This window comes from Chaetodon auriga, chromosome 22, assembly GCF_051107435.1.
Source record: "Chaetodon auriga isolate fChaAug3 chromosome 22, fChaAug3.hap1, whole genome shotgun sequence".
Taxonomy (NCBI): domain Eukaryota; kingdom Metazoa; phylum Chordata; class Actinopteri; order Chaetodontiformes; family Chaetodontidae; genus Chaetodon; species Chaetodon auriga.
Window position 1 is genome coordinate 8,295,298 of NC_135095.1, and position 22,391 is coordinate 8,317,688.

The window sequence follows — 22,391 nt, forward strand, 5'->3', positions numbered from 1 at the left end:
GAAATGTTAATTTACGAGCGACTTTCCGCTGTTATCTGTCGCCTGTTTAGATAAGAACTGCCACAGACTGGAGAATATATTATGTATTGTCTCCAGCGTACGTGCAATTAAAATAGGCTACGTTGCTAATTTAGCTCCTAGGACTACACTTCAGCTAAAGCGGTTATCGCACAGTTTAATAAGCCATCTTGAATAATTAAAGGACTATGTCTTTAATGTCGTGAGGCATAATGCTAGTAACGCTAGTTACAGTCCCTATCTGCCTTAAGTGAGGATAGTCTTAAGGCTATCCTTTGTTTCCCATCGCAACGCTACATTGACTGGCTGCCTGGAAAGATCAGGAAGTAGCAGACAAAAAAATGGATGAAAGTGCTGAAAACGTTGACAACGACGACATTGTCATTATCGTGGAAAACGAGGCGGAGAGTTTGCCGGCCGAGGAAGAGAGGCTGAAGCAGCAAGGCGCCTTCGGGCTCATGGACACTTGTCCGATCTGCAAGTTGAGCTTCCACAACAGAGAGCCCAAACTCCTGCCGTGTCTTCACTCCTTCTGCAAGAGGTGTCTCCCCGCTCCCTTCAGGAGTGCTGACCCGAGGCGTGAGTCGCAAGGTCAAGGCGACAGCAACAAACCACGTGAGAGAATTGTCTCTTATTCATTAGCATGCAATGGAAAGGTGATAAGACATCTTGTACCAAGGTGTGAATGTTGCAACTGTGGCAGCTCGTCATAACAAAGATCGTTATGTCAAGCTGGGACAGAAGCAGGCTGGGCTAGCAGTGATCTAAGTTATTACATATTTAACGTGAAGGGTAGTGTCATGTTTGGACCATGCAGCCTGTGTGTATGTGTGGCTGAATGATGAGGACAATACAATGCAATCACTGGATATGTTTGATAAAATATAATGTTGATACAATGGGATAATAATGAGACAAATTTGGCAGTGACTACTTTTCCTCAACTGAAATGTAGCCTTTAACAGCAGCTGAACAAACTTTAATTATGATGTGTAACTAATCTCAAACCACCAAGTCAGTACCATGGCTGCCATCTCTGTGTATATACCATTTTAAAATAATAGATGATTTCATGTAGTATCACCCAGCTTTGTGTTTGTTTTGAAACAACAAAGTCATGTTAGTAGTTGTGAGCTCACACCTTCAATATTGGATCTATCTATCAATCTGGTCTCTCGCCCTAGTGGGTGCCATCCGATGTCCAGTATGCCGACAGGAATGCTGGGAGATGGACGTATTGGATAATTTCTTTGTCAAGGACTCAGCTGAGGTGCCGAGCAGCACCGTGGAGAAGACCAGCCAGGTAGGTCGTTCCCTTCCCTATCCCGACCCGTTCACAGGGCAACAGGTTGTTTCTGTCGACACCACCCTGCCAAGTGGCGATCTCTCCCGCTGATTTGTTCTTTTACCTTTCGTCTTTGGTAGGTGTGTATGAGCTGCGACGACAACACAGAGGCCACAGGCTACTGCGTGGAGTGTGTGGAGTTTTTGTGCGTGACGTGTATCGAGGCGCACCAGAGGGTCAAGTTCACCAGGGACCACACCATACGCCAGAAGGAGGAGATGTCTCCAGGTAGTAGTTTAAACACTGTTAAATACTGAAATGACAACTCTGCAAATAACCTGAGGCAATGTAGACCGTACAGTGTGTTGCCTTTACACCTTTCACCCAGTTACAGAGAAGAGGGATGAATCACACTCTTAAAAATTGTAGTGAGGGATAGGACTACTGTTAGCAGCTGTGCCAAGAAGACAGAAACCCTCGTCCTGTCTGACGGGTTTTTTTCTACGTGCCAGTGTTGTGAGATATTGTAGACAAACTGCACTGGCTGGATGTGCGTTATGATAATGAAGGTATACATATTTTTAAAAAGCTCAGCCAACATTAAGTTGACGTAAGCTGACTCTACGTTTCTTTATGTCCTTCAATTTCCCCGTTGTCTGTATCTCAGAAGCAGTAGGTATTTCCACACAGAAGCCTGTGTTTTGTGACATCCACAAGCAGGAGCCACTGAAGCTGTTTTGTGAGACTTGCGACCGACTCACCTGTCGAGACTGTCAGCTGCTGAAGCACAAAGATCACAAGTAGGCTGACTTTTTTGTTTTATTTCCTTGCAATAAAATGATGTGTTGCTATACTTACCTTTTTTAATTATTGGCAGTACGTGTATGGTGCTAGGCTAACTTGAATTGGACCAAAAACACGTTACCGTTAATGCAGTAACACAGTTATTAATGCACATGTGCTTTGTGTCCAGCTACCAGTTTCTGGAGGATGCATACAGGAACCACAGGCAGTATCTGGAGAACATGACTCAGCAGTTGCAAGAGAAAAGAAAAGCCATTGAGGACGTGTCCAGCTGCATCAGCACTGGGTAAATTCATCCTCTACAATTATTTTTTCTGTTTTTTTCCAGATATACTCATATTTATGTGTGATGTAAATTTGACAAATTGCTTCATTTGAAGCACTAAGAGCTATTTCTCCAGACTTGGGTTTTAGCTAATGTAATTACTTTGAAAATTGTCTGCATGTTGTCGCCGATGCTGGATTCATTTTCTGCCATCTATTCTCTCAGACTCCAGCAAGTTGATGAAAACCGGAAGTCTGTAACTAATGAAATAAAGAAATCCATCTGTAACTTGATTATGGAGATCAACAGGAAGGGAAAAATTCTGGTTAACCAGCTTGAGGTAAGATTAATCTGCCAAGTTAAATGACTTTTCAAAGGCGATTGTCACATTTAGAATGGTTAGCAATTCATGCACACGTTCTCTCCTAGGCTCTGACTAAGGACCATGAGATGGGTTTGAAAAAGCAGCAAGAGGATGTCAACTCTCTGAGCAGGCACCTCGACCACGTCATCAGCTTTACCAAATGGGCCACAGCCAGCCATAGTGGAACAGCACTCCTGTACTGCAAGAGGCTGGTGAGTGACATCAAGCATCAAACTATATTACTTATCACTATTTTTTACATTAATAATTAGATCAAATTCTACAATACTTTCATAACCTCAGTGATTTTTTAAATTTCACTGTCCTTTTGTCTCCTAGATCCTTTATCAGATCCATTACCTGATGAGAGCAAGCTGTAATCCCTCCATCGTCCCTCAGAGTTCTGTTCGCTTTCAGTGTCGCTCCGGTTTTTGGGCCACCAACGTAGACCTTGGTAAGACTGGCATCACCTAAAACTTGCAGTAAGAGTCAAGTGATTGCTGACCGATGGTGCAGTAACAAATGTTTCATACAGATTTGAAAATCAGGGCAAAGTAGTCCTTAATAATGTCATTCACAGTCGTAAGACGCGCACAGGCCCCTGTTGGAACTTTTTTTGTGATGTTATCTTGTACTTTAATTTTATCGTTATCTCCCACTGTGCTCTTGAATCTAGAAAACGAGATAGAGTGTTGTTGCTTCTCTGTCTTCCAGTGCGTGAATCTCATCTGGCCTAAATAACTTTTATATAATCTCGTGTTTCCAGTTTACACGTCCGTCTCATCTCTTTTATCTTCATTTTTTTGTTGAGCACATGTATGCACTTTCTTTTCTTAAACAGGCTAAAAACACCTGCATGTTTTTACTTTGCACTCGTTTTTCTAAACCGACGCATAAAGCTTCTCCTGTGCATGTGCTTGCTTTAACTGCTTTTTGTGGGAGACGGTTTAAGAGCAATAATGTAACAGTCATGAAATCTCTTAACCACTTAGATAAATTTTACTATGAGACATGACTGCGGTCAATATTTCGAAATGTCCTGGGACTCGAGCTTTGACTCATCCATGCATGGAACTGGATCCACCCCTCCCACCCTCTGTGTTTTTATGGAAGTACACATATTTCTTTGCAGCCATTCCTCCACTGAGGTTTACCACCACTCGTGCTTTCTAGCCACCTAATGATGAAACAACAGCTGGTGCAACTTTAGCTGAGCTTTTCCAGAAAACCTGTGAGTCAGATTCTGAGCATCCCTTTGGATCTTCTCAAACTTGCACTTGGTCAGCAACAAATGCTAGGTCACCTAACTTTCTCGTTCAGCCTTTAGTCACCAACTAGGGCCAACAGGTGCAGGTCAATGATTATCATAGAAGTAGGCAGCATGCATGTTTGTCATTCCTGCTTGTAATGGAGCAGAAAATGTTGATTACATCTAGATTTAATATAATGATTAATTCGGTCTGCACACAGTAAAACAGGGCTATAAAAGTATGTTCAACTTTCTTTCCAAGTGAAAAGCAGAAGAGGTTTGGTCGTTGAAGAGGAACTCCACCAATTTTACAACACAATTTCACCTCTTTTTTTTCTTTTATGTAATTGTCCATCGTGAGTCAGTGTCATAGGAGTGCACTGCTTAATCAGTGGAATATTCTGCTGAAGTGGCGCAGTAATGTAATGCCAGTCTCACCCAGAGGACTGGGCCACAGTTCACACTCTATTTCTTAATTGTTTGCTTATGTTCTCCAGGTTCTCTGGTAGTAGAAAGGGGCCCGGGCCGGCCGCCCATCACCAACCACCAGCCTGGTCCCAGAGCAGAGGCGCCCACTGGAGGACTGTCAGCAGCTCAGCAGCGACAGAGCACCCTGGCACAGCTCCAGATGCAGGTAGGGTTTCATCACAGTCAGTAGTTTTGGTAATTAGACCGAGAAGCATGAAAAAGCTGTTGTTCAGGCCAAAATTGAAACTTTATACTTTTTGCTGACTGTACCAGACTACCGTACTAAAATCTGTGCATTTATCTATGCGTTTATTCCTCTGGCCAAGGTGGACAAGCTGTCTCAGCAGCCCCACAGGCAGCCCCCTCCTAACCACTGGTCCTGGTACCAAAATGTCAGGCTTCCAGGACCCCCCGGCCCCCCACCCCCAACCAGACCCATCCACGGTGGTTCTTCCCCCTCGCAAGGCCCCCCCAGTTTGGGCCAGCCAGGACGCAGATACGGAAACACCCACCCGAACCCTAGAAGCCCCACATCGTCCATGCTTCACAACACAGGATTCCCTCCTGCACAGGTAAGTTTTTTCTACTGTTTCTAGCTTCAGTCGGACAAAGTGACTTATAGTTGATGCTGAAATGGCTTTTCTATGCTCTCAACTTTATTTTTCTACGTCTAGTCTCTGAGAGATCTGATCCATAGCTCCAGCTTTCCTCCTAAACCCATCGATGCATCGCAGGGTACGTCCCGCTACCCGCAGCCTCTGTCCACCGGAGCGGCTACACAGACGTCACTACATCAGGTTGGTAGGAGGTTTTCAGTCTCTCACGAGCATCGTTTCAGAGAGACAAAGTGCTTGATTTGTGGAACTTTTCTGAAGCTTTAATTGTTTTTTGTTTCCTGAAGCGGGGCTTCACTGAGTCCTCCTTCCTGAAGAGAAGTGAGACTGGTGGATCGGTCCCCTCCATCACCATCTCCATCCCCAAACCCAGCTTCGCCCCAAGTGTGGCTTCAGCAACTGCGGACAAAACAAGTGCGATCAATCACATAACAGGTCATTATCACTTCTCTCGTGTTGCAATAGACCTAAAGATCTGATCCTGTGTGAGCATTCATGTTAAATAAAGCTTTTCACGCTGACCTCTCTTCTTCTCCTCTCAAGTCCAAGCAAGGCAGAACTCTCCGATAGCCAAGCCGTCTTCCTCAGACAGAAGCACAGGGTAAGAAAAGATCCTGAAATCTGTCCTCAGCACAGTTCCATGTTGGAAAAGCTACTTGCTGTGTTTGATATTTGATTAGAAGCCTTTTTATACAACAGTACAATAGTTAACAGCAGTTATCTATTTAAATAGTTAATATCCAATATATTAACTCTGACCTTTTGACACTTTTTTCACTAAATTCATAACGTGAGATTCATGTGATTCAGAGGACAAACTTTCACAAGAAACACTACTTCCCCTCTCCTCTCTCTGGCAAACTCCTCGCTGAAGGACGACGACCTGGAAGCCGTCTTTTGAGGCTCCGTCTGCCCCATCAGCCAAGCGACGAAGAAGGTCGTCCCCTGGACCCGTCATCGTCATCAAGGATGAACCAGAGGATGAGGATGAAGTTCGTTTTGTGAGAGAGTTACTTGAGTTGCACAAATCCTGACTGTAGCATGTACAGTAGGCGATAAGGTGTCTGTCACAATATATTGCTGCATGCAAAAGGTTGCATGCGTGTTTTTAAAGGAGTCTTATATCCTGCGTCTTCTCTGCCTGCAGGTGCAGTCCAGCGGAGGCTCCAGCCTGCCTGACAGCAGCACCGGAGCTCAGTCAAAACCTCGGCAGCAGCTCAAGGCGCCCGCCCCAGCACCGGCCCCTGGATCGGAGTCCAAAGCTGGGAATGAGCAGCAGCCTCAGTCCGCAGCGCAGCCGGAGTCTGAAAAGAGAGCGGAGCCGGAGGAAGATCCCAACGAGGACTGGTGCGCCGTCTGCCAGAACGGAGGGGAGCTGCTCTGCTGCGACAAGTGTCCCAAAGTTTTTCATCTGTCCTGTCACATTCCCACTCTGAACGAGTCCCCCAGGTGAGAGACACGTTGTCTCTCAATGCAATGGCTGCACAGTTAAATGATGATGGATGCATAAAGTACATGTAATAATTTCTTATAGGACGACCGTTGCTGCTATGAAGACGATGTCTACAGTTTATCTTTGAAAATGATTATTTTATTATAGTTGTTACTCACCAAGTATATCATCTTGACGGCTTTAATAATTCTTAGTGCATTAACATTTTCTGTAATTTAAAGCATGTTCCATTGTTAGTAATGTGCCTAATCTGAGGAGTGTGCTTGAAAATCTTATCGTAGAATCGTTTCCAGATTAGTCTTCTTATTATATTTCACTGCAGCTGCAATATTAGTTTGTGATATTGAGAGGTTTGTTGCATTGGTTTACAGTGCAATCATGCAATGATAATGCATGGTATACAGTTTGGACTCATTTCACACAGATGTGGAGTTTTCTTTTGGTTGCCCAACAGTGTTCAGACACTGAGAAAGTCTGTCATGGTTCATTGTCATTTTTAGTCTATTTACTGTCCAAGAGTCAGTCAGAGGAGTAGTTTGCAAAAATGTTTACTGATGACAGGGATTCTGACAGCCTGTTCTCCAGCTCTCGTTTGCGATTGAGATCACATCCAGCAGAAGTCGGCCGATCTTTGGCATCTGTCCTAACAGCCTTTCCTGTCATGACGCGTCTCCACAGCGGCGAGTGGTTCTGTTCCTTCTGCCGAGACCTCGTCTCTCCTGAGATGGAGTATGAGTGCAACAGCAAGGATGACCCCGCCCCCGAATTCCCGCCGGTCGACAGAAGGGTACGTTCACTCAGCTCTTCCTGTATCCCATCAAAGACGGTTGATCAGTGAAATGTGTGATCTGATGTTTCCTGTTTTTTGGTTGTTTGTGTTCATATGCAGAGGTGTGAGAGGCTGCTGCTGCGCATGTTCTGCAACGACTTCAGCACTGACTTCCAGCAGCCTGCTTCTCCATCAGTAAGTTACTGTCTTTAGTGTTTGAAACGTACCTCAGGAAAGGCAAAAATGACTGTTTTTCAAACCGTTGCTTAGTTACAGTAACCAATGTACCAATCAAAGTGTGTGGTTTTGTTTTTATCATTATACTTTTTATGTTATTTTAAATAATAAAAGCCTGATTTCAAGTAACTTGCTTTTTTGATTTATAGACAAGAGACACTAATAAATGTATAAAATCTCTCACCTACTTTGAAAAGACATATAATATTTTGTAAGATCTCACTGAGCTGTAGTTGCGTTTTAGCATAAAAATTCTGTTTGAGGGTGACTTCTGAAAGATCTTATTCTCATATGAGTTGTGTTGGATGCTTTACTGTCTTTTCTAATGTAGGAAACAAGAAAGTACAAAGAGCTGATCAAGACCCCGATGGATCTGTCAATAGTGAAGAGGAAACTGGAGTCGAAGTCGAGGGAAAGAGAATGCTACAGTAGTCCGGAGGAGTTCGTTGCAGACGTCAGGCTCATATTTTTCAACTGTGCAAAGTACTACAAGGTAAATATCAGTTTCTAAAAATGATCAGTTTGGGAAGTCATCTGCAAGAACAGAATGATGATGAATGAGATAACACATTTTCTGCTTATTGACAAATACCGCTTAGTCATTTTGAGTTCTACCAAACCACACGCTCTTTAATTTTCCCTGATATTTCTGTGCACAGGCGACCTCAGAAGTGGGGAGTGCAGGCTTGTACTTGGAGGACTACTTTGAGGAACAGTTGAAGCAAGTCTACCCCGATAGGGTCTTCCCTGGAGGGAGGGAAGAACAGATGATTCCTCCTTTGGAGGACGAGATAGATGAAGAAGAGGAAGAGATGATGGCGGAAGGCATGGCTCCCATTGAAGATAATAAACAGCAAAGTCCTGCAGGACAAGGAATCCCCCCTGTAGAGGAGGACCTGCCACCTCTGGAAGAAGCGTCAGCCCCGGAAGAGAAAGGCAAGCCAGGAACAGAGGTGAACAATGCAGGTGATCAGGGGACGGACAAAAAAGTGGCAGCCGCGGAGGGAGGCACGCCTCCTGCAGAGGAGGTGGAACAACACGAGACAACGAAGGAGGCGAAGATCTCTGCAGCTGCTGATAGCGAAACAAAAGATGGCGAAGCTTCCAGCTCCGACAAAAAAGAGAACCCTCAGCTCGCTACAGATAAGACTGCAAATCCACCTGAAAGCCAGGAGAAGGAGTCGACTCCTGCAGACACAGCGACAGAGGAGAAGGGATAGATGGATGACATCAGAGAGAAACTAGAAAACATGGATGTTTTCAGTCTTCCACAGAAGTGGCCCCAGTGGGGACCTACATTTTGCTGCAATCAGACATTTTTTTGTGATATATTTGCAATAGGAAGAAAAGGGTACTGCGATACTAAATAGACTTATGTAGTAGCAGTCGTGCATAGACGCACAATGAAGGACGCAAATAAAGCTCTTTTTGTGTTTTTGCTGGACAGCGGTTACAATTTTACTGTAACGTAGAAGGTTATTTTCTGTTACAACAACTCTGAAAAGCACAGAAAAAGATATTCTTTGTCGATAGGATCGCGTGTAAGTTATCGTTTACCTTACTTATCACCTGTACATAATGATGCCGTTAACCGAAGGCACAAATGCTGCAATCGAAGTAAGAAAAAAAGCAAGATTTTGGATTAGCGATGCATGTCTTGATATAGTTAATAAGGCCTTCATTTTTGTGTTTATAGACTTAAGCTCACTTGTACTGGCCATTTGGCTCATACACAAATAGTTTTATTGCAATGGTATTGTTTTGTTTTTTTTTAATAGTATGCTATGTGTGCAAGAGATAGGGCAGCTGTGTGTGCTGTAGTTTTTGTACAGAAGGAAGTGCAACGTCTGTCAGCCACTTGACAAAGCTGGCATTTTAAAGATTGTGCTGCTGGGTTGTTTAAAAACAGAAGTGAATCGCCACTGTCATGGTTTCATTTGTGCGTCGCCAGTTTGAGGCCTCTTATTCCCCAAATCCCAGCAGTGTTTTTATCACACAGCAGCCTTGTTGGGTTTTATCAGGAGGACAGTTCTTTGCTGCTATCAGTCCAAGATAATTCAGAGACACGATGATCACTTTCTCGTCATTAGCCTCTGACCGCGGTGTGTTTTCCAGATTGTGTCCTTGCCCTCCTGCTGCATGATTGCTTTTGCATAAGATTAGGCCTGAGCCTTACTGTTTTAATCACTTTCAGTCATGTAAAAACCAGTTGGACAATTCAAGGAAAAACACATTTCTTTGACTAAACTCTCCTGTATGGACATCAGCTCGCTTGAGGTGAAAAGCTACGGTATGCATTACGTTGTCCAACATCATTATTTGTATTATTTATTGAGGGAACACGGGACCTGTAAATGAACTCTACAAACAATGTTCTGCATAGAAACCCCTGCATTTACAATATTTGTAATAAACAGGGTTACATGTAAATCTCACCTCCACCTGTGTCATCTTTCTTCTGTTTCTTTTTAGGTAATGCAACATGCTGCACCATGAAAAGATTCATAGTGTAGGAGTGGTTTCCAAGCTGTGGTCTCAACCCCTACAAGGGGTCATAAGATTCATTTGAGGGGTCATGACGTGATTAACAGAGAGAGACAGCAGAAAAGCATTAAAGCTGCACGATGTAATGCTCATTTTTCATACTTTCCTCTAACTTTTGCTTTTTTAAATTTATTATAAAAGACTTAATAATTAGCCTATTTGCACTCTGCTCTTTAAAGGCTGCTGGTACTTATTTTAACATGTTTTGGCTGCCTCTAACCTCTGATCTGTCCAAAATGGGCTTGACACGGATCAAAAAGCAAAGTGTTATTAGCTGGCCTTACAGCAGAGGAACAATTTATTTGATTGATAAAACCATACTTCATTTTACATATCAGTGATTCTAAAAACACTTAATAAAAAATCCATCCTAGCTCATTTCAAAAAACTGAACCAAATAAAAGAGAAGAAACAGATCACTAAGGGATTTTTAGACACTTAGCACCTTCTCTTAACCCTCCTGTCTTATTTATCTGCTACCCAGGCAGCAACTACTTTGGACTCCCCTCAGTAAAAGCAGTTATCGGCCGTGTGTTTATTATTCAGCAGCACACACACCCCCTCCACCCCTCCCTCACCGCCCCCTAAGCTCACCGTGCGCGATCGGTGTCACTTTGAGGTGTTCTACGTCTTTCCAGAGGAGACGCACACCGTCTGCTCTCCAGCCGCCGATCGTCCAAGAGATTGATATCATCGTCAAATTTAGGCGATCGGAGCGCGACAACACTTCAAACAGAGTCCGATGGCGCAGTGGACGCTACTTTTGTTTTTTTTGTACGGAGTTCTGCAGGGACAAGGTGAGAATGCGCTTTGGCGTTGAGGTGCAGTGTTTGAATACATTTAGAAACTGTGAATGGTTTGAATAACTTTTCAATACTTCGTTTGTTTTGAGGAATATTGTAGTGTACGTGTCTGAGAGTGTGAGCCCGTTTTGATTGAGTCAGCCACTGGCACTCAGGGAGCCTTACTATTTTTTTCCAGCTCCTGTGCTGCATGCCTCTTCTGTCTATTTCTAATCATGCCATCATCCCAACACTGCAGAGATTCAGCCACCCACTGTACAAGAGTGCTGTCAGGATGGGAGGGATCGGGCCCTGGGGGGACAAGACTGTACAATCCTCCCCCTCATCTCCTCTTCCCACATCTGCAGGTAAGCAACACCTGGTTTCTCAAATGAGCTCGGCCCCCTGGAGGGTCACAGAATGGGGCCCAGGGACCAAGGAAGGGTTCAGAGAGGGAATATATGAAGTTTGTTGTATTTATACACCGTGTATTCTCTCCACAGTGTCACTTCCGAATGTCTAAGTTAAACTCTTTCAAATGAAAGTGAGGCATGTTGCATGGGGAAATGTGTGTGTCCTGTCGGCCAGCGTTTGCAATGGTATTTTTAAAAGCAGGAAATACCCTCGGGGTCGCAGGCCCCAAATCATCTCCACAGCCCTCGACCATCCATCCCGCTACAGGGGAGGATTGCCACATAGTAACTACACCGTAAGTGCAGGCGTTAAGTGGCCCCCTGGAGCATTTTTAACACTCAGGGTCCCTGTTTGACTGTTAGAACATGGAGGTGGTGATTGATGAAACAGAGGAACACCTGGTCAACACATGGAGGTCAGTGGAGGGAACAGTGGCCAAGGAAAGGAAGGGAGTGAGAGGTTTTTGTCCAGAGCAATGTTATGTTATGTCTTTGGTGGTTTCTAAGCTAGGTTACTTACTGTTGCGACTAAATATGCAATGTATTACAACATAGACTTGCAGTCGGCTGATTGACTTTATCTAATGTAAATAGGAAGTATTTCTTCGCATGCTTCTTACCCAACTCTTTCCTCAAGGAGCAAAGAGTGCAGTTTCTCTTCCGGTTGATACACTTTCTGACCCTGACTTCCAGGATTGCCCAGGAGCAGTGCTGTGCAGCAGTAATAGGAGACCAACTTTGTGACAATGGCATCAAGATGGCCCACGAACAAGGGGCCTGCGAGAGGCCCTTCTTCCAAGGAGACCCCTGGGAAACCAGAATCTCTAAGGTTGTCCTCCTAATGTCAATATCTCCAACCTTTACACGACTCCTTATTCTTACGCACACAGACAATACACTTCGCCCTTTCTAAATCAATATGTGGTGGGATTTTTCTTCTGAGAACACTTGAGATAAGACTTCTTTCTATTTCGCCCTCTCCGCCTGCTGTTCAGATGTGTTGTGACTGCTGTGTGTTCGGTCTGATGACAGCGAGCCGTGGGTCGAGCTGCGAGCTGCAGGGGCTGTTGCTGGGGAGACAGTGCACGCACACAGCCAAAGCCTGCTGTGGCGAAAACACAACAGAAGAAATGAAACCAAGTGATAAAGGTAAAAAGGTCGTCTGTGTCTTGATGAGCTCCACTCTGTCTTATCATGAAAGAATGGCTACTGGCTCTCTGTGACACTCAAGACAATCAACATGCTTGGCCGGCTTACAACTGCAGGCTTGTTGGCTTTTTAGGAGCTGGGGAGTCCATGACCATTTTTTTACACCCATTGCCATCATCATGACTGTAGAATTAACAAATAGAAGAGTTTTGTTTTTCACAACCTGGCAAACCAAATTTTGCTCTTATTAAAACAGTACTCCACCAATTTAGCATGATACTGTCAGACTCGCAATTTAAAAAAATCAAACCTTTGGGCTAAAGGAGCTTTCAAAAGAAGTGAATGCCTCACATGAAAACAGGCAGCGTGACGAGGAGCAGAGAGAGCGGCCCTGTTTCCATAGAGGGCTGGATAAATGGCCTTGGTGTGGCTGCTGCAGAGCACAGACAGTCTAGGTCACGGGGGTATTCACTACTAGACTAATCTGTAGACACCTTGCCAAATGGTAGCTTGGGGCCAACTGGTGTTGTGGCTGTAGCTTTTGTCACCAAGCTGGCTTCAGGTGAAAAACACAAACGTGTGGGAGGGTTAGAGCTGAAAAAACACTCGACTTGAGATATTTGCGAAGAAAAGCAAATCGGTGCCTTGCTGATGTGGAGTTGCAGAGATCTGTTGAGCTGTGCTGTGTGACAAGGTACTGAATATTTGCTCATATTTGGTTTTAATGAGGTTTTTTCCTCCTGTAGAACCAGTGACAGAGAAGCCCAAGCCCAGCGTTACTGCCAAGCCTCCAGAGGGATCAGACACCTGTAGAGGTCTGGCACCTTCCTTTCTTAATGTGATCTCCTTTTTAATAATTAGAGCTATAAGAGGCTTAAGTGTCAGCCTCTCAGTGGCTTTGTCTTCCATCAGACAGTGACATGATTCCTGTGATCTAGGACACAGGCTGTGATGTCTACTTCTTCTTCATGTGTCCCTCTGCTCTTTTCAGACTCCACTTGCTCACAGTTGTGTGTAGGTAATGGCACCTGTGCATGCCATGATGGTTATCAACTGCAAATGGATGGAGTGAACTGTGAGGGTAAGTAATGTAAATGAATGCATGACTTCACAACAGATCAGAAATGTAGTCCTTCTAAGCAGCATGGTTCTGAGAATGGCTGTCTCAGGGTGACGGTTCATTGGTGGGCCATCTCTAATGACAAAACTAATGACAGTCCCATCAGCCTCTACACTTTGTGTTTAGTACTAATGTCAGCATTTTTGTGTCTTAACTGTACCATCATAGGGGATGGTGAGGCGAGGGGTAGTCAGTTGGTTGCAATCTGCAACTTCACCACTAGATGCCACAAAATTGCACGCGCTGGTCCTTTAATATACGGATAGACTGCTTTTCCTCATTTTGAACTCATGTCTCTCTCCTCAGATGTTAATGAGTGTCTGACTGGCAGTCACAACTGCATCACTGGTCAAGTTTGCATTAACACAGAGGGCTCCTTTCGCTGTCAGAGGGAAACCGGATGTGGCACCGGTTATGAACTCAAAGATGACAACACTTGCCAAGGTAACAAGTTAGGAGCACTGTAGAAGTTAGGCCTACAAACATAATAATAAAGACATGACCTGTAATTTCTATGATTTGATGTAAAATATTTATTCAATGACATTTATGCATAGTATGTGTATGCATTCATCATTCTTTCCTCCTTGCCTGTTCCAGACATAGATGAGTGTACTCTGGGGACCCATAACTGTGGACCGGAGTTTGTTTGCACCAACACAGTCGGCTCATTCCGCTGCCATCCAAAGGAGAGATGCGCAGACGGTTTCATTCAGGACGCCGCCGGCAGCTGTATCGGTGAGTTCAGTGTCACACTCAACTAACAACATCCCGCAGGTCAAACCTGAGCTGCCTTGCTTAATGTGTTTTCTCATTAGATATAAATGAGTGTGTGGCCCAAACCAGTCCATGCCTGCCTGGCCAGACTTGTATCAACACAGTGGGCTCCTACACATGTCGCAGGAACACAGTTACCTGTGGACGAGGCTATCATTTAACTGAGGACGGCACACGATGTGAAGGTAGCTACTGTCCTAATAAACCCATTTTCTGTTCGGGAAGTCTCTAATATATTTTTTTGCCGCAGGAACTTAATGTGTTTCAACCTTATTTTCCTTTTTCAAAGTTAAGAGGTGCAATTTCTCCCCTTCGTGTTACAGATGTGGATGAGTGTCGTGTAGGCAATGTGTGTGGCGGCCATGGTTGTATCAACCTGGTGGGCTCGTACCGCTGTGAATGCAGAATTGGCTTCATGTTCAACAGTATCACCAAACTGTGTGAAGGTACAGAAGGAATTCAGCACTGTCTTTTCCATCAGCCATGAATTGATGTGTTTTCATGATTGTCATATGAGCTCTCATGTAGTCTAGATTGGAGCAGTGTTGGGATCTGTGGTTTATTCATAGTCTGCCCCCTGTGTTCTTTAGATATCAACGAGTGCAGGCATTATCCTGGACGACTCTGCGCCCACAAGTGTGACAACACAGAGGGGTCCTACCAGTGCAGCTGCACCACTGGCTTCAGACTGTCCCACGATGGCAGAAACTGTGAAGGTAAAGCTCACTCACTATATGATATGATGAAGATATCTCCCGATGAACATAGACTAGTAAAGACACACGTGGCGTCTGTGCCTGTATGCTGACAGATGTCAATGAGTGCGACGCCAACCCTTGCAGCCAGGAGTGTGCCAATGTCTATGGATCCTACCAGTGCTACTGTCGCCGTGGATACCAGCTGAGCGACATTGATGGGATAACATGTGAAGGTACTGTTGGGCTTCATGGTCTATCATCATCACTCAGCATAGACTGTGACAGATAGCGCTCATTTTGCTTTCTGTTGTCAGACATTGATGAGTGTGCTCTGCCGACTGGAGGGCATGTGTGCTCCTACCGCTGCTCCAACGCCCCAGGAAGCTTTTACTGCACCTGCCCACCCACAGGCTACACCCTCGCCTCCAATGGACGCACATGCCAAGGTCAGTAGAAAAAAGAATCTACCCTTCCCCATACCTCTAAAAACCGAGTTGTAGGTTGCTGTTAGATGCCTAACCTACGCCTCCCCCCCTGTGTTTTCAGACATTGATGAATGTGCTGCGGGGAGCCACACCTGTTCCATGACTGAAAGCTGCTTCAACATCCAGGGAGGATTCCGCTGTCTGTCCTTCACATGTCCTCCAAACTTCCGGCAAGCAGCACAGGGGTGAGAGCTGGTTGAAACAAAAGGGTTGATTGTCCTCAGCTGAGTTTAGTGTTAAGACTCCATGCGGCCTTCCCTCTCATTCCTCTCATTTCTTTTTCTTACTTCACTTCCTGTGACGTGGATTTGTATGGTTTTCGCCTGCAGTTCCCTGCAGTTTTCGGTTCTCTCTCAGTCTCCAGCATCCATCCATTACTTCCTCTCTCTCCGTCCTTTCCCTCCTTTTCCACCCATGTGTTCCGCCCTCTGTCCAATGAGCACTGTATTTTTCCCTTTCAGCCGTTGCGAGCGCGTAACTTGCGAGTTCACGCGGGATCCTGCGTCGTGTTTCTTGCTCCCGCTGAGAATCTCCTTCTACAACATCAGCTTCCCCACCAACACCCCCGTCCCCACTGATGTTTTCCGGATGGGACCTTCTAATTCTGTGCCAGGAGACAAAATGCTGCTCAACATAGTCTCTGGAGACGAGGAGGGATATTTCATGGTGAAGCAACAAGCTCATGGAGGAGAGATCTCACTGCGCCGTGCCTTATCCCAGCCCCGGGACTTCTTTCTGACTGTGGAGATGAGGCTGATACGCTATGGGACGACCCATCTGTACCTGGCCAAAATCGCCGTGTTTGTCACAAACGAGCAGTCCATCCGGCCCTCAAGAACATTTCCGCATTAGAAGTCTGTGAAATTTAAAGGAAAAGTTTGGAATGTTTGATGTCCATCCCAATTTTGGACTCACTACTGATGAATTATAATTGTGGCTTTCATTTTCATCAATCTTTTCCTTTGAATCCACTGTTCCAGCTTTCCATCTGCCCTTTAATGCAGTTAATAAGAGGCAAATCTATAATTCTTGTTGAGTGGAAAAACACTTCATAATTCACCCAAAGCTAAACTGATGCAGCAGCCGTCGATTATGGTGAATTTGAGTGGCTATTTAAAAAAAAAAAAAAAAACCTATTCATTTTTATAGCTAGATAATGCGCCTTCTTTTCTCCAAAACATCTGAGATCTATCATTTGTTCTTTTGTATATTCCAGCTTTTTGTATGAATCCAAAAATGGGGATTTTAAGCTTGTCCCTGATTAATTGCGATTGAGCTCTAGATGGAAAGCCAGAACTGAATGGTTCACATGAGGGAAAGAACGGATTATTGTCCAACCAAAACCTCCTCATTGTGATAAAATCCTTTGGAGGATTAATTAAACATGTTTCCTTTCTGAGAATTGGTTGAGAAGATTGATACCTTTCTCATGTCTGTATGCTAAGAACGAAGCTACAGCTAGCATTTGATTATCTCAGCAAATTGGGAAGAACAAATAGCCGGGTTCTCTCCAGTTAATGCTTTGGGAAGTCAGTATTCCTGGCCAAGAAATACTCTGACACATTTTTGACACGTTTTTGGAAAACACTTCTTGTTTCGTCACTCTAGCAGATAATGTAGCCGTAGATATTAAGAATATTAGGGCATCGTACCACTAGGTGGGGCTCATTAGCTGTTGAGGGCCCCTATAACGCTGATAGGATGTATTCATGTACATTAATCTGCATTAATGGCAGCTCGCTCTACCTCATGTCTGTGCGGCAGCTTCCCTTCGTGTGTACTTTCTTTGTGTTTTGAATTAAAAAGTGACAGATAAAAATGGCTTTTCACTCTTTAATATATAAGCACACACACGCGCGCGCACACACCGGCAATGGTTTCTGCCACTGCTCTCGTGCTTCCTCCACTGTGGTCATTTCTAATGCTGCAACCAATTTTTCCAATGCTCTGTTCCAAGCGGCCTCAGCTTCGGATCAAACAGGCCTCGCCTTAGCGGATAGCAAGAAAAATAAGCGTGGCACTTATTTATGGGCACCTGGGGCTCAGCCAGCATGGGGGCTCAATTAGTGGTGGAGCACCATTACAGCTCACATGATGGATGGTGCTCTTAGTGTTGGTATTGGGTGGTTATCAGTTAATTTGCTGTAAATGATACCAAGAGGCCAGTAGCTGTGTTGGTCAGCTGGATAAAGGCAGCCAGACAAATTTTCCACTGTTCCACTTTCGGCCTGGTGGTTTTGGGGGTTGAATGCATGTATAGCTGATTGAAAATGCAAATATATGAAATATATGTGGCAATTATTCTCTTAAATCTTTGGATTATATAACCACTTACTTTCCAAAATGCTAAGTCAATTATTTTGAATAGTAGAAATAGTGACATGCTTTATGATGATAATAATAGTATCCATATTTTTCAGAGTCTTACTTTGGAGAGACACATTTATGGTGATTCTTTTGCTGATTCTGTCAAAATTGTGATTCTTTTTCCTTAATCTACCATGTAACTATGATGTCATTGGATCATGTCAAATGGCATTCATTCTTACATAGCCACGTGTGGTTTTCTACCATCCCGTTTTTTCCTCGGTGGCATTTCACCACACAATCATCTCTGCGGCTTTGGCCTCATGCTTAGCGAACAACTTGGACTCACCTGCTTGCTGCTAATTACATGGCTCTCCTCCCATTGCAGCTTTTGAGGTTATGTTTGAAAGCACTACTGTCTTCACGATGGGGAACCCCACAAACATGATTTTAGCTTGTGGAATCAGGGTTTGGCCTCCTTTTAAGGCACCCGGTCTTTGGTTAACCGTGGAGGTCTATGGGGCTATTCAGGTGTTGCCAGGTTCTTCTTACCCAACTCAACTGTGGAGCTTTGGTCAAAACATTTTCTTATGAATACTGGTGTATACTGCATAGGTTATAATTGTGGGAAATTCACACTTCTTCAGATTCTGTGTATTCCTCTTTCTTTGCCATGTGTAATATGTCTCCCTTTTCCCCCCATTTCCTTTCCTGTCCTTTCATCTTGCCTCATTTCCATTGGCCTTTTCAGATCCAGAAAAGATGCTTCAGTCAATGCGCGCTGCATCAAGGCCTGCCAACCCAACGACATCGGCTGCACTCTCGACCCTGTCCACCTCATCACCCACACCGCCCTCTCTCTGCCTACCTTCAGAGACTTCAGTGAAGCAGAGGGTAAGACAAGGTGGAGGTACAGCAAGATCTTAGAAACAGCTTTGTATAGCAGGTCTTAATAGGGGAAGATGCTTTTTATTGGTGAGTCAGAAAGCTTTGTGACAGGGTTTGACTTCCTTGACCAAAATGTTTGTCATTGCACTTATTCGATGTTCTTTCAGTTCTTGTTTGAGAGATTTTTGCCCGTCCTTCCTGAAAAAAGCTCCTATTTCTGTGAGATTCTTTGGCCGTCTTGCATGTGCTGCTCTTTTGAGGTCTACCCACAGATTCTCTATGAGGTTTAGGTGTGGGACTGTGAGGGCTAGTGCAAAACCATCAGCTTGGTCCTCTTGAGGTAGTTGATTGTGGATTTTGAGTTGTGTTTGCGAACATTATTCTGTTGTAGAAGCCATCCTCTTTTCACCTTTGGCTATTCTTTTTTTTTACGTGTTGTGTGATGCTTGCTTAAAGAAATTTGCTGATATTTAATTGAATCCATCTTTCCCTCTACCACTGACTGCAACACAGGCCCAGAGCATGATCGATTCACCCTCATGGTTAACAGTTGGAGAGTGTTCTTTTCATGAAACTCTGCATCCTTTTTTCTCCAAACATGCTCATTGCGGCCGAATAGTTCTATTTAACTTCATCTGTCCACAGGACTTTCTTTTCAGAATGCATCAGGCTTATTTAGATGTTCCTTTGCAAGCTTCTGATGCTGAATTTTGTGGTGAGGATGCAAGAAAAGTTCTTCTAATGACTCTTCCATGAAGGTCATATTTGTGCAGGTGTGGCTGTACAGTAGAAGAAGGCATTTTTACCAGGGGTGCCCAAAATGCATCTGTATATAGAAAATCTTTCATAAATCTTGAGGGCAATTATTCATATGAAACTATTCTTCATTTGCAAATAGTCCTGGTTATTCTGAAAAGGAAAATGTGCAATATGTCTGTATTTTAAGTTACTAAGAGATTTTGAGAGGCTGTTAAATACAGAGTGTTTTGCCTGGGGCTAAAAGGGTTAACACAGTAGCTTGTAATAGCAAATTCTAAAATTATTTGCAGCCTCATTGAAATAAAACTTTCCGCCCACCAACCTGCCACAGCGCATAAGATTCGATGACTTACTTCAACCCACAGACCAATTGTTTAATCGTATCATAAATATCTGAGTTGAAGACCCAAATGCATGTTGTGGTTTATGTCTATCAGACGAATAGAAACTGTATACCAATTCTTCCACCAGATATAGTTTTCCTGCGGACAGTTGCGGTGGCTCACCCTGCTCCTATACCCGGAGCCACTGATGTTTTCTTTGACATCGTGGCTGCAGATGACCAGCTCTCTTTTGACGTGCAGAAGCGCTCCCACCAGGGCATGATTATGGGTAAGAGGAGGAAGTATTACTCAGAACCAAGCGGTCAATTCTTTATCAAATTGCCCATAAACATATTACATCTACTTGTACTTGTCCCACAACTGAATTTCACTCAGTAATTCTGGTCTACATCCTCCCACAGGTGTGGTTCGGCAGGTGAAACCTATCATTGGCCCCAGGGACCTTGTGTTGGAGGTGGCTATGAACTATGTCAAGTCAGGGGTCATTTCCCATCGCAACGTCGTCATCATCCACGTCTTCATCTCCGAGTTCTGGTTCTGAGCTGAGTTAAGAAGTGAATGAAAATGCTGAACTCGTAATGCAACATCCAACAAATATAATTTAAATATAGTTTGGAATATCAGGAGGTGCCACACTCATCTTGCTGAACATTTAAGAACACCTTAACTGTTAATGTCATTGCGGGCAAGATATGATAAATCATTAGATTTGGTTCATTTGCAAAATGCACTGAAAGAAGTTACAGAAGTAGTTTGCAACCCATCCAGGGCATTCATTTACAGCAGAGTCTACAGCCACGCTAGCAGCTCTGTGAGGCTGTACAAAGGCACAGCAGTGTTTTGAGCTAATGTCAGCTTGCTAACATGCTTGCAGTGACGATACTAATGTTTGGCAGGTGTAGTACCATGTTAACCATCTCAGTTTAGTCTGTTAGCATGCTAACATTTGCTAATTAATGCCTAACACAGTACAGCTGAGGCTTATGGGAATATTACTGTCATATTTGGTGGGAAACCAAAGTATTGGATGAATTTTGACCTCATGATGGCGCTAGATGAAAAGTGGAGTGATCATCAAAGTTGCTAAAATTCATCCTTTGAGGCTCATGAATGTCTGTACCACATTTCAGGAAAGTTCAGCCAATCACTGTTGAGAGATTTCGCTCAAAGCCACAAATGACAACCTCATGGAGGCAGAAGAGGAGCAGTCAAGGGAGCTCCAAAATGATTAGTTATGATAAACATCATGTGTGATCCATTAATATCTGTATCAAATTTTTGCCACTCCATCTGAAAGTTGTTGAGATATTTCAGTCTGGACAGACTAACCAAGCACCATTGCCGTCCATATGAGCAATAAAGTTATTTTTCACGCCACAAAATAAACTCATTCCTCACTTGATACCTCAGCCACGGATATGGTGAATGTTACATACCTTTTATAAGAGTTGAATGAAATAATGGAATAGAGTAACAGGGTGCAATCATCTTCTTAGCCACTGTCCTCTTTGTTTAATTTGAATCCAGACTTTGTTGTCATGAGTGCAACAGTGATAGACTGTTGGTTGACCTGTGGAGCTATTTGATATCTACTCCATTTCATCTGTTTGGACGGGCCAGATGCAACATGCTTCATTTGACAATATGCTTCATCTGCGGACTTGCTTTGAACATTGATTGTGTTTTGTAGCCTACCATCAGACTGTACGACCATCTGTGAATAATAAAGACTTCATGTGGTTCATTGTGTCTATGTTTTTCGCTGAAACGTTCTAGACCCTCTACCACTGCAGACTAAACTAGCCGTCTTCTAGTTAGCATAACTGAGGTTTTCAGAATAACTAACATCTGATAGGATTGCCTGTTTTTCTTGTAACTGAACTCTTCAGCTTCCCCGTCGTACCACTTCCAGTTTGTGAGGATATTTCCAGTTATTCCCCTCAAAGAATGAATAATGGCACTCCTATACTGGGACTGTTTGGACCCTTGAATACCTCATCTTAAAGCTGACAAATTGCTTGAGGTGGATACTTCTTACCATCCATAATCAGCTCTCTTCCACATTGATCTGCCTTTAACCACTGCTGTGCGGTGCCTGGCCAGTGAAAACACAGGGGACAACCATAGGGAGGAAAATCCTGTAATCTGAAATTCGCCACTCGACATTGAAATCCCAAGGGCTTGTCCTGTGGCTTTGTTTTTGCAGCTGCAACAATTGTGCCACAACTTGTCTGGGTTACATGAATTGATCTTCAGACCTTTAAACATGGTTTTAGGTGAATGGATTTCAGATGCGAATGCAGCTACACCTCAGTACTCAGTACTGTACCGAACTACTATCTCAGAAAATGTAATATTGTGGGTATGTCTCAGTATAGGTAGACAGTGATGGAAGCTCTCAAACATTTAATCTCACAGTGGATATAGACTAATATAAGCAAATGATGTTTAGTAACACTGTAAAACATGCTTATTACGAAACATTCCATGGCACAATAGGGATGAGAGGCCGAAATCAATCTCAATAGACTATCAAGTAAATTGCAGAAAAAATGATGACCAAAAGAGCTATAAAAAAAAAAACCCTGAAAATGTATCA

At 43.8% G+C, this 22,391-nt stretch overlaps 2 protein-coding genes across 5 annotated transcripts; both read left to right on the forward strand.

Annotated features, from left to right (window-relative positions):
* The first annotated feature begins 359 nt into the window (after positions 1-359).
* trim24 (tripartite motif containing 24) lies at positions 360-9,961 on the forward strand. Of its 3 annotated transcripts, none has more exons than XM_076722813.1 (19): positions 360-633; positions 1,203-1,321; positions 1,444-1,591; positions 1,971-2,103; positions 2,277-2,393; positions 2,598-2,712; positions 2,802-2,948; positions 3,076-3,190; positions 4,483-4,619; positions 4,780-5,025; positions 5,128-5,250; positions 5,355-5,502; positions 5,611-5,668; positions 5,942-6,068; positions 6,215-6,516; positions 7,199-7,307; positions 7,410-7,484; positions 7,858-8,019; positions 8,186-9,961. In XM_076722813.1, the coding sequence occupies exons 1-19, from the start codon at positions 360-362 to the stop codon at positions 8,744-8,746; spliced, it is 3,216 nt and encodes a 1,071-aa protein (XP_076578928.1). In that variant the 3' UTR covers positions 8,747-9,961. The 3 variants fall into 3 exon arrangements, with proteins under 3 accessions (XP_076578928.1, XP_076578930.1, XP_076578929.1); XM_076722815.1 differs by having other exon boundaries at positions 5,355-5,481; XM_076722814.1 differs by having other exon boundaries at positions 1,974-2,103.
* A 674-nt stretch (positions 9,962-10,635) lies between these two features.
* On the forward strand, positions 10,636-21,536 carry LOC143315198 (fibulin-1-like). 2 transcript variants are annotated; one of them, XM_076722737.1, is made up of 17 exons: positions 10,636-10,867; positions 11,112-11,220; positions 11,959-12,094; positions 12,261-12,414; positions 13,161-13,229; positions 13,406-13,495; positions 13,841-13,978; positions 14,135-14,272; positions 14,353-14,496; positions 14,635-14,757; positions 14,902-15,027; positions 15,123-15,242; positions 15,324-15,455; positions 15,556-15,679; positions 18,553-18,695; positions 19,920-20,060; positions 20,194-21,536. In XM_076722737.1, exons 1-17 carry the CDS (start codon positions 10,813-10,815, stop codon positions 20,331-20,333), a joined length of 2,082 nt encoding a protein of 693 aa, XP_076578852.1. In that variant the 5' UTR covers positions 10,636-10,812; the 3' UTR covers positions 20,334-21,536. The 2 variants fall into 2 exon arrangements, with proteins under 2 accessions (XP_076578852.1, XP_076578853.1); XM_076722738.1 differs by having other exon boundaries at positions 10,687-10,867; positions 11,052-11,220.
* The last annotated feature ends 855 nt before the right edge of the window (positions 21,537-22,391 follow it).